This window comes from Lepidothrix coronata, unplaced genomic scaffold (genome assembly GCF_001604755.1).
Source record: "Lepidothrix coronata isolate B3197 unplaced genomic scaffold, Lepidothrix_coronata-1.0 Scaffold352, whole genome shotgun sequence".
Lineage (NCBI taxonomy): Eukaryota > Metazoa > Chordata > Aves > Passeriformes > Pipridae > Lepidothrix > Lepidothrix coronata.
The window spans coordinates 247,982-258,701 of NW_016690532.1; the positions used below are offsets into that span (position 1 = coordinate 247,982).

At 62.7% G+C, this 10,720-nt stretch overlaps 3 protein-coding genes across 4 annotated transcripts in view; 1 reads left to right on the plus strand and 2 right to left on the minus strand.

Annotated features, from left to right (window-relative positions):
- PFDN5 (prefoldin subunit 5) overlaps positions 1-1,034 on the plus strand; it is a 7,511-nt gene extending 6,477 nt beyond the window's left edge. Inside the window, 2 exon segments of the mRNA XM_017838694.1 lie at positions 479-584; positions 829-1,034. Of these exon segments, the coding sequence (XP_017694183.1) occupies positions 479-584; positions 829-896 (174 nt within the window). The 3' untranslated portion in view covers positions 897-1,034.
- Positions 1,035-1,582: 548 nt separating this feature from the next.
- On the minus strand, positions 1,583-6,055 carry LOC108509308 (zinc finger protein 787-like). 2 transcript variants are annotated; one of them, XM_017838675.1, is made up of 4 exons: positions 5,215-6,055; positions 4,243-4,300; positions 3,563-3,664; positions 1,583-2,898 (listed from the first exon to the last, which is right to left on the minus strand). In XM_017838675.1, the coding sequence occupies exons 1-4, from the start codon at positions 5,374-5,376 to the stop codon at positions 2,204-2,206; spliced, it is 1,017 nt and encodes a 338-aa protein (XP_017694164.1). In that variant the 5' UTR covers positions 5,377-6,055; the 3' UTR covers positions 1,583-2,203. The 2 variants fall into 2 exon arrangements, with proteins under 2 accessions (XP_017694164.1, XP_017694165.1); XM_017838676.1 differs by lacking the exon at positions 5,215-6,055 and adding an exon at positions 5,012-5,051.
- Positions 6,056-7,715: 1,660 nt separating this feature from the next.
- On the minus strand, positions 7,716-9,978 carry MFSD5 (major facilitator superfamily domain containing 5). Its single transcript, XM_017838661.1, has 3 exons — positions 9,656-9,978; positions 7,920-9,072; positions 7,716-7,865 (listed from the first exon to the last, which is right to left on the minus strand). Exons 1-3 carry the CDS (start codon positions 9,754-9,756, stop codon positions 7,716-7,718), a joined length of 1,404 nt encoding a protein of 467 aa, XP_017694150.1. The 5' UTR covers positions 9,757-9,978.
- Between the last annotated feature and the right edge of the window lie 742 nt (positions 9,979-10,720).

Sequence of the window (10,720 nt, forward strand, 5' to 3'; positions counted from 1 at the left end):
GGGGGGTTTTGGGGGGTCTTGGAGGCAGGGAGTCTGGGGGGGTTTGGGGTTTTTTTGCCCTGCTCTCATCCTGTTTTTTTCCCCCTTCCCATCCCTCTTCCCTCTTTTTCTCCCCTTCCCACCCCCTTTCCCATCTTCTTTCTCATCCCATTCCTCCCCCATTCCCATCCCACCTCATTCTCATTCCCATTCCCACCCTCTTCTCCCCCAATCCAATCCCATTATTCCTCCCATTCCTATTAATCCTATTCCCATTTTCCCCATTATTCCCATTCCTCCCCATTTCCATTTCCTCCCTTCCCACCCTCATTTTTCAACCCCCATTTCTCCACATTCCCATTCTTCCCATTATTTATTCCCATTATTACCCCGATTCCCACTATCCCCATTATTCCCATTATCCCCCCATTACCATCATTCCCACCACTCCCCCCATTCCCATTTTCCCACTATCCCCATTCCCATCCCCCATTCCCAGTCCGCCGACGCCGCCCGGGCGTTTTTCCAGCGGAAAATCGAGTTCCTGACGCGGCAAATGGAGAAAATCCAACCGGCCCTGCAGGAGAAACACGCCATGAAACAGGGTGGGCACCCCCCCCAGGACCCCCGGCTTTGGGAGACCCCCTCACAGACCCCCGACTCCCCCAGGGCTTGGAACCTCAACGCCCCCCAACCCCCTTGGTTTTGGGGTCCCCCTGGGGTTTGGGGTCCCCTGACCCCTCATGTCCACCCCCCAGTTTTGGGGTCCCCCTGTCCCCAGTGTCCTCGCTGTGGGTTTTGGGGTCCCCCCAGTTTGGGGGTCCCCCCTGACCCCCCTGTCTCCCGCAGCCGTTCTGGAGATGATGACGCAGAAGCTGCAGCAGCTCACGGCGGCCCCGGGCGGGGCCAAGGCGTGACCCCCCTTCATCCTCCTCATCCTCGGGGGGGCTCGAGGGGGTGGCCCCCCAAATCCCGGCCCCCTCAGCCCCCCCCAAATCCCCCCTCCCGTTTTGTAGCAGCTTTTGCTGCCAACCCCCAATAAAGGAGAGACAGAGTGGGGGGTCCTGGGGGGGTTTTTGAGTGGGGCTGGGGGGCTTTGGGGGGGGTCTTGAGGCACAGGGGAGGTTTACTAGGGTAGGGGGGCTCTGCCACACCTGCACCCACACAATTTGGGGTAGCCTCTTCCTGGGTTTAGGACCCCCCTTCCTGCTCTTGTGGCCCCCCCCCCGACCCCCATCCTATTTTTGGATCCTCCTGACTCCCCCTCCCCAGTTCTGGGACCCCCCTGCTCTTCTGACTCCCTCCTTGGCTTTGGGGCCTCCCAACCTCCCCTCCCAGTTTTGGGGTCCCCTAGCTCCCCTCTCAGGTTTTGGGGCCCCCTTGACCCCCCCTCCTTGTGTTTTGGGGTACCCCCCAGCCCCCTCCCGGTTTTGGGGCTCCCATTTGCCCCCCCCCAAAATCCTGTTCCCCCCCCTCCACCCCCAAACCCCCCAAAACTCCCCTCCCCGGGACTTTTTGCTGCCCCCCCCCAAAGTTTTACCACCCCCCATGTGGGGCATTTTTGCCCCCTCCTCCCCCAAAAAACACCCCCAGGTCCCCCAAACACAACTTTATTCACAGCCCTGCCCCCCCCTCCCCTCCCCCACAGGGGGGTCCCGATGTCACCACTCCCCCCCGGGGGTCCCCCCTTCTTGTGTGTGTCCCCTCCCCCCCTATTTACAGCTTTGGGTTCTGGCACCGACAGGGACATTGGGAGCACTGGGGGGTCCGGGGGGGCACTGAGGTGACACGGGAACACGGAGGAATTTGGGGACACCGTGTCCCATTGTGTGTGGCACTGTCCGTGTGTCCCCAGCTCTGTCCCCATGTCCTGCCTGTGGCACAGCCCGTGTGTCCCCTGGCATGGTGTCACACAGTCCCTGTGTCCCCTCAGGGCACAAGGAGTGGCAGGTGCCCAGAGCTGTGCCCAGGGCAGAGCCACTGTGGGCCAGGTGTCCCCCTGTCCGTGTGTCCCCCTGTCTGTGTGTCCTCTGGCCATTGTCCCCATGTCCCCTTGGGGTACAAAGAGCCCTCAGTGCCCCCTCCGGTGCCAGGGCAGTGTCCCACTGTCCATCTGTCCCCTGTCTGTGTGTCCCCATGTCCCAAACAGCAGCCGGTGCCCTCTGCAGTGGCAGGGCCATGTCCCACTGTCCATGTGTCCCCTCCATGATGTCCCCGTGTCCCCTCAGGGCCCAAAGAGCGGGAGGTGCCCCCTCCGGTGCTTCCTCAGTGCCGCGCTCCGGGCGAAGCTCTCCCCGCACTCCACACAGATCAGGGGCTCCCCAGCCCCCTCCTCTGCCCCCTCCACCCCCGAGGACTCCCCCCTCGCCCTGGGGGGCTTCCCGGGGTACTGGGGGGCTCTCCGTGGCCGTGCCCCCCCCGCATGGGTTCGCTGGTGCTTGATGAGGTTCTTGCTCTGCGTGAAGCTCTTCCCGCAGTCGGAGCAGCCGTAGGGCCGTTCCCCGGTGTGGATCCGCTGGTGCTGGATGAGGTTGGAGCTCCAGGAGAAGCTCTTCCCGCAGTGGCCGCACCTGTAGGGCTTTTCCCCGGTGTGGGTGCGGCGGTGCTGCACCAGGTGGGAGTTCTGGGAGAAGCTCTTCCCGCACTCCCCGCAGGTGCTCGGCCGCTCCCCCGTGTGGGTTCGCTGGTGCCGCAGCAGCTTCGACCAGTGGCTGAAGCTCTTCCCACACTCGTTGCAGATAAAGGGGCGTTGCCGACCCCCCCCGCGGCGCCCCCCCCCTTCCTCGGACCCGCCCTGGGAGGGGCCCGGGGGTGCCCGCGGGGCGGGGGGACAGAGGGGGCTGTGGGGGATCACGGTCTGGATGATCTCCTGCGGCAGAATTTCCTCCTCCTCATCCTCGCTCACGATCCCGTCATCGGCTGGAGGGAGGGCAACCAACAAACAGAGGTACTGACCCCGGGAATGGGCACTGTGCCCTAGAAGGGGCTGTAACCTCCTCATTGCCCCCCCCAAAGGGGCTGTATCCCCGACCCAGGGTGGCTGGAGACCCCAAAAGGGTTTGTACCCCCCCAAATGGTCACTGCACCTCAAAAGGGATTGTAACCCCCCCAGGAATGGTCATTGTACCCCAAAAGGGTCTGTATCCACATCCCAGGGTGCCTGGAGACCCCAGAAGGAGTTGTGACCCCCCCAGGAATAGGCACTGTGTCCTAAAATGGCCCTCACTGACCCCCAAAAGGGGCTGTACTCCCTCCCAGGCAGTCTGGAGACCCCAAAAGGAGTTGTAATCCCCCCAAATGCCCTAAAAGGCTCTGTACCCCCTTACTGTGCCACAAAAAGGGACTGTACCCCCTGTCCCAAATGATCACTGCACCCCAAAAGGGGCTCTACCCTCCTCCTCAGGTGCCTGGAGCCCCCCAAAAGTGTCTGGAGCCCCCCAAAAGTCACTGTACCCTCCTCCTTGGGTACTTACTGCACCCCGAAAGTGCATCCCGAAGTGCCTGGACCCTGCAAAACTGCCCATACCCCCCTCCTGGGGTGCCTGGAGCCCCCCCCCCCCCCAGTTTTGGAGTCCCCCCTCACCGATGAAGACCCTCCTGACCATGTCCCCCTCGTCCCCCTCGTCCGAGTCCTGTAGCTCCACCACCTCAGGCTCCTCCTGCTCCATGGGGAGGTTTGGGGGGCCTGGGGGGAAACGGGGATCCTGAGCACCCCAAAACACACGTGGGACACACCCCCCGACCCCAGAAACACCCCCCCAAATCCCAAAGGACCTTTTGTGTCCCATTTTCTGCTGTACTGGGGATGGATCCTCTGAATCCAGGGATTTGGGGAGGGGCTGCTCCCTCCAATCCCTCTGTGCCCTCCCAAATCCCTCTGTGCACCACTCAAACTCCCCTGTGCCCCTCCTCAATCCCTCTGTGCCCCCCAAATCCCTCTGTGTGACCCCAAATCCCTTTGCTACCCCCCAATCCCTTTGTGCCCCCCAAATTCCTTTGTGCCCTCCAAAATGTGACCCCAAATCCCTTCTTTCCCCTCTAAACCCCTCTGTGTGCGCCCCCAAATCTCTGTGCTTCCCAAACCCCTCTGTGCCCCCAAATCCCTCTGTGTGACCTCAAATCCTTTTGTTTTCCCCCAAATCCATTTGTCCCCCCAAAATCCCTCCGAGTGACCCCCAATCCCTCTGTGCCCCCCCAAATGTGACCCTAACCCCCCTGCACCCTCCCCAATTCCCCCTGTGCCCTGCATTCTCCCCCCCTCACCTGTTCCTTGGGGGGTCTTGGGGGGTCCCACGGTTGCTCTGGACTCAGCTCCCGAAATCTGGGGAGGAAGGGGATGGGAGGGGTCACAGGGAGGTCCCAGGGGGGTGCCTTGTACCCCCCCCCCCGGAAACGGGGCTGAACTGAGCCCCCCCCACACACATTTAGGGGGGAAAAAGGGGTCTTGGAACATCACTGGGGGGTCAGGGCCCTCCCCCACACCAAATCCAACACGAGGATCTCCCAAATTTTGGGGGGAGTCTCCCAATGTTTCGCGGGGTCCTCACTCCCCTTCCTCCCCCAAACCCAAAGATGGATGTTTATCCCCTCCCCCCAAATCCATCGCTGCCTCCCCCCAACGCGCCCCTTCCCCCCAAATCCAAGACGGAGGGGGGGGTGTCCCAAATTTTGGGGAGGGGGGGAATCTCCTCATGTTCCGGGGGGGTCCAACCCTTCACAACCCCCAAAACGGCGCCTCATTTCCCCCCCCCCCAAGTCCATCACCCTCCCCATCTTCTCCCCCACCCCAAATCCAACACGGGGGGGCTCAAGTTACGGGGGAGGTGTCTCCCAATGTTCCGGGGGGTCCACACTCCCCTCTGCCCGAACCCCAAAGATGGCTGTTCAGCCCCATCCCCCCCCTCAAAATACATCGCCCCCCCCATCGCCTTCCCCCGCCCCAAATTCAACACAGGGGGGTCCCAAATTTTTTTTTGGGGGGTCTCCCAATGTTCCGAGGGGTCCCCACTCCCCTCCCCCCGCCTTTACAAACCCCAAAACGACCGTTCCTTCCTCGCCCCGCCCCCATCCATCGCCCCCTCCTCGTCCCCCCCCAGTCGCCTCCCCCCTCCCCAAATCCAACACGGGGGTGTTCCAAATTTGAGGGGGGGGGTGTCTTCCAATGTTCCCCAATCCTCTTCCCCCTCTCGCCCCAAAGATGGCTGTTCAACCTCCCCCCATCGCCCCCCGACTCACCCCTTTGGGGCCTCGTTCCTCGCGGATCCCGGACGGTCCGGGGGGCTCCAGGGCTGGTTTTGGGGGGGCTCTCGGGGGTGCGGGAGGTCCGGGGGGGTCGTTTCGGGGGGAGCCCCCGGGAGCGAGGCGGGAGCGGGGCCGGGAACAGGAAGGTCCCGTCATCCCGTTCCCCGGATACGCGACGGGAAAAGGGGGGAAAAAGGGGGGAAAACCTCGGGAAAAAAGGGGGGAACTTCCAGAAATTGAGGGTGTCCCATCCGTGACCCCCCCGGACAAAAAGCCGGGGAGGGGGTTTAGGAATCACCCGAATTACGGGGAGGTTGGGGGAGGAAGGGGGAGTTTTCCAATCCCCGGATGGGAAATTAAACGGGATTTTTTGAGTCGGGGGGGTTTGAGGTGAGGAGGGGGAGAAAGAGAGGACGCCCCCTCCCCCCAAAACAATACCCCCCCCTTTTCCTGCTTTGTGTAACGGCGGCTCCGCGCGTTTCCTGCCCCCCATTCCCCCCCCCCGGGAATTAAAAACGTTGGAACTACGCAACAGCCGGCAGGGGAAATAATGGGACTAGGGGGGTTGGGGTCGTGGGATAACGGGGTTGGGGGTTTGGGGGGTCCCCTGCACCCCTCAAGCCACTGAGACTCCCCCCCTCGATGTTTTGGGGGTGTGGTTTCTGCCCCACCCCTCGTGAATTAAAAATGGTTGGAATTACACAACAAGCCGGAGGGATCTCGGGATTCCAGGATAGAGGGACAGCAGGATCATGGGATAACGGGATGTGGGGTTGTGGTATCGGGGTTTTGGGGTGTCCCCTGTGCACCCTAAGCCTTGAGCCCCCGCCCGGTTGTTTTGGGGGTGTGTTTTGTGCTCCCCCCGGGAATTAAAAATGGTTGGAATTACTCAACGAGATGAGCCTGAGGGGTGAATAATTGGATCGAGGGGGTTGGGGATTGTGGGATAATGGGATTGGGGTTTTAGGGAGTCCCCTGCGCCCCCCGAGGCCCCCCCCCATGTTTTGGGGGTGCGTTTTTTGTCCCTCCCCAGTAATTAAAAATGGTTGGAATTACACAAGAAGCCAGAGGGATCTTGGGATTCTAGAATGGAGGGATTTTGGGACTGTGGGATAATGGGATGGTGGGGTTGTGGGATCGGGGTTTTGAGGTGTCCCCTGCACTCTCCAAATCCCTGCGATCCCCCCCTCTTGTTTTGGGGGTGCGTCTTTTGCCCCCCCCCTTTGGAAATTAAAAATGGTTGGAAATAGGGAATGAGTCAGGGTTTGAACTGGGAGTCACTGGTCTGAACTGAGGGGGATGTGGGCAGACTGGGAGTCACGGGTTTGAACTGGGAAGGGTCAGTGGCTTGGTGCCCCCCCAAACACAGGTTTTGGGGGGGGAGGTCCCCAGTGTCCCCGGGGGCTGTGTCCCCCCCATCTCCATGTGACTCCAAACCCAGGCGGGCCTTCACAAACACCTCGATTTGGGGGGGGGGGGTATTAAAAAATAATTTATTCATTTATCAATAGACCTTCCTCGTGCACACCACGAGGCCATTCCGGGGGGGACACACTCACCCCAGTGTCCCCATGGCCCCTCCGTGGTCCCTTGGGTTGGGGGTTGACACTGTGACCCCATCACAGCTCAGTGTCCTCACCGGGGTGTCCCGGTGTCATTGTCACCCACAGCCCATTGTGGTGACACCGTGGCCCTGTCACAGCCCAGTGTCCCTGCTGGGGTGTCCTGGTGTCACTGTCACATGAAGCCCATCACGGGGGTGACACCGTGACCCCATCACAGCTCAGTGTCCCCATCGAATGTCCTGGTGTTGTTGTCACCTGTAGCTTGTTGTGGGGGTGGCCCAGTCACAGCTCAGTGTCCCCATCGAGTCTCCTGGTATCACTGTCACCCACGGGCTGTTGTGGGGGTGACACTGTGACCCTGTCACAGCTCAGTGTCACCACTGGGGTGTCCTGGTGTCCCTGTCACCCACAGGCCGTTGTGGGGGTGACACTGATCCCGTGATCCTCTCACTGCTCAGTGTCCCCACAGTGCTGTCCCAGTGACCCTGTCACAGCGGGGGTCACACTGTGACAGTGTCCCTGTCAGGCTGCCCCCGTGTCGCTGTCCCAGTCACAGCCCCGTGTGGTGCTGACACTGTGACCCTGTCACAGCCTGATGTCCCTGTCCTGCTGTCCCCATGTCACTGTCCCAGTCACAGCCCGGTGTCCCCATCAAAGTGACACTGTGACCATGTCATATCCAGGTGTCCAGCCGGGTGTCATAGTCCTCCTGTCCCTGTCATTGTCACATCCCAGTGTCCCCATCCTGGTGTCCCATCACATTCCAGTGTCCAGCTCACTGTCCCCCTCCTGGTGTCACTGTCCCTGTCACATCCCCGTGTCCAGCTCGGTGTCCCTGTCCCCATCCCAGTGTCCCTGTCCCCATGTCCCTGTCACATTCTGGTATCCCTGTCACATCCCAGTGATGCTGTCCCCATGTCCCTGTCCCCGTCACATCCCAGTGTCCACCCCGCCCTCCCCTTCCTCCCCCCCCACCCTCAGGCGCGGGTCCCCCCGGGCCACTGCCAGGACCCCCCCGGTTGCCCCCAGCGCCACCAGCGCCGCCAGCGCCGCCCCCCCAAACACGCCCTGTGCCCCCCCCTCCCCGGGGGGCAGCGCCGGCAGTGCCAGGGCCACCCCCAGCCCCAGGGGCACCCGCAGCCACCGCGACCCCCCCGCGGCCCCCCCGTGCTCCAGCCGGCGCCGCAGGAACCCCATGGCTGGGAAGTAAATCCCACAGGAGAATTCCAGCAGCAGGAACACCAGGAAGGCGCCGGGCGGGGGCACGGGGAGGGCAAGGAGGAGGAGAGAGACCCCCAGGAGTGCGACGGACCCCGTCAGGAGGTGCAGGGGCTGCAGCTGGAGCCCCCCCACAACCCCCTGGCGGAATAGGGATGATCCCACAGCACTTGCTGCCATAAATCCTGAGAAGGCGATTCCCAGTGGGATCCCCAGTGGCTCCAGCACGGGCGTCCAGAGGAAGATGAAGATGAGGATGACGCCCTCCACCAGTGCCTGCACCACCCCCAGCAGTGCCCCGGGGGGGTCCCGCAGCCCCCGCAGCCCCTCCCCACAGGCCTTGGGGCAGGAGCGGTGTTTTCCATAATTCTCATCCCAGTTTTTCACGGCAAAAATCCCAGAAAAGGCCAGGAAGGGCACAGCTGCCACAAAGGGGGTCACGGGCCCCCCCCCCAGCACCAGCAGCTCAGCCACAGCCCCCGCGGCCACAGCCACGACCCCGTTCCAAAGGGCCACGCGGGAGAAGGTGTCTGGGATCCACTCCTGGGGGAAATCGTGGCGCTCCAGGTGCTCGTGGACGTACCAGGACTCGAAGGAGGTGAAGAGCAGGGAGGTGCCGACGCCTCCCAAAAGCCGCCCTGCCGCCAGCGCTGGGAAATCCCGGGAGAGCAGCAGGAGGCAGGACAGGGAGCAGAGCACTGAGAACAGCACACAGGACCTTCTCCTGCCGAGCCGGTCCACAAAAAAGTGGGAGAAGAGCCCGAACACCAAGTTGGAGGCGAATCCCAGTGAGTAGAGGGCGGCGATCTGTGTCTGCAGGAAGCCCCGACTGCGGAACACCTGGAACAGGTGAGGCCCCTGCAGCCAATCAGCTGCTAGGGCAGGCAGGAATCCCAGGTGGAAGCGCCGCTGGAATTCCTGGAATGCCGGGTTGGAGCTGGGGGGGCTCCGGGGAGGGAACTCCAGGAGCAGCAGCAGCAGCAGGAGGAGCAGGAGGGCACTGAGGGGCAGCAGGAGCATCGTGGGGAGGGGGGGGGATAAAGGGGTAAAAGGGGGGAGAAGGGGCAGCCTGTGGGGGGAAAAGGGGGGTCAGTGATGGAAGATGTTGGGGGGCACTTAAAAGGACCCCCCAGGTGTTATGTGGGTGTTTAGCGACTCCAACCCCAGGGAAACCCCCCAGACAGGCTATAGACCCCAGACTCACACACACCCCACAGAAGGCTATAGGGACCCCCACCCCAAGGACAACCCACTGGGGGCTATGGGAAGCCCGACCCTCCAAACAGCCCCAAAGACTCCCACATCCTCCAAGAGCCCCCCTCACCTCCCCAGATCCTCCATAGCCCCCTCCCAGCTCCACAGCCCCCCCATAAGATCCCCATATGGCCCCATAGGACCCCCCCATTGACCCCTCCCAGAGCCCTCCCGGTCCCATAGACGCCCCATAGGCTCCCCATAGACCCCCATAGCCCCCCACATCCCTCACTGGACCGCCATAGGCCCCCCTCAGCCCCACAGAGGCCCCATAGGACCCTACAGACCCCCATAGTGCCCACAGGACCATGCCAGACCCTCCCAGAACCCTCCAACCCCACTGCCCTGTCATAGGACCCCCACAGACCCACCACCCCCCAGGATCCCCGGGGCCTCACGGAGGTCGCAGCGACCGGGCAGCTCCTCCACGGACCCACTTCCGCTTCCGCCTCCCAATGGGCGCCGCCATCTTGGCCCGTATCACGTGACAAAGGAACATTGCCCCTTGGGGGTCTGTAGGGACCCCCCCGCCTTCCCTTGGGGGGTTATAGAGACCCTCCAGCCCAAAGGGACTCCTTCAGACACGCCCCAGACACCCCATGGGGAGGTTATGGCGTCTCTTTGGGGTGGGGGTCCCTGTAACTCCCACCATGGGGTGTCTGGGGGAGTCCCTTCGGGGTGGGGACCCCTATAATCCCCCCCAGGGGAGTCGGTGGCGTGTCACCCGTGTGACGTCACAATGACGTCACACCGAGCCGCCGCGTGGGGGGGATCACTGGGAGGTCCCCGGGGTCACCCTCCCCCCCAGGGTCACAATTCACGGCCCCAAACAAATACCCCCCTGCAACTGCCCCGACCACCCCACAGCTACCCCAACCCCGAGCAACTGCCCCAAACCTTGTGTAATTACCCCCGAGCAACTGCCCCAAATGCCTCAAATCCCCCAGCACAAATCCCTCCTGCAACTGCCCCAGTCCTTATGCAACTGCCCCAAATGCCCCGTGCAAATGCCCAAGTCCTCGTGCAAATACCCCCAAGCAAATGCCCCCCGAGCAAACAACTGCCCCGCCCCCCCGTACAAATGCCCCAAACCTCGTGCAAATACCCCCAGTACTTGTGCACCTCCCCGTGCAATTGTCCCCCCCAGTTGCCCCAGCCCTTGTGCAAACCCTCGAAATGCTCCAACCTCCCCCTGTGCAATTTCCCTTCACCCCCCAATTGCCCCAGTCCAATGGAAACCCCCCGCCTGCCCCACCCCATCCCGGGTCCCGCCCCCTCCGTGCCTCAGTTTCCCCAAATTTGGGGGCAGTCCCCCCCTTACTCACCTCGGCCGCCGGGTCTGGGGGTCTCTGGGGGAGTTGGGGGGGGCAGACCCCCCTCACTTGATGCTGAGGCGGGGGCGGGTGTGGGGGCGGCGCGGGGGGGGGCAGCAACGGGAGGGAGGATGGCACTGGGGGCAGGAG

Bases quoted from the DNA above. Each gene is read 5' to 3' on its own strand.
- LOC108509308 (XM_017838675.1), bottom strand. From the start codon at position 5,376: ATGACGGGACCTTCCTGTTCCCGGCCCCGCTCCCGCCTCGCTCCCGGG. The intron at 4,301-5,214 runs GTGAGTCGGGGG...CTTCCTCCCCAG, and splicing joins AGGAACGAGGCCCCAAAGGG to ATTTCGGGAGCTGAGTCCAG. The intron at 3,665-4,242 runs GTGAGGGGGGGA...GTTTCCCCCCAG, and splicing joins CAAGACCCCCCAAGGAACAG to GCCCCCCAAACCTCCCCATG.
- MFSD5 (XM_017838661.1), bottom strand. From the start codon at position 9,756: ATGTTCCTTTGTCACGTGATACGGGCCAAGATGGCGGCGCCCATTGGG. The intron at 9,073-9,655 runs GTGAGGCCCCGG...TTCCCCCCACAG, and splicing joins GCCCGGTCGCTGCGACCTCC to GCTGCCCCTTCTCCCCCCTT. The intron at 7,866-7,919 runs GTGCCCCTGGGG...CCCCCCGGGGAG, and splicing joins GGGGGTCGCGGTGGCTGCGG to GGGGGGGCACAGGGCGTGTT.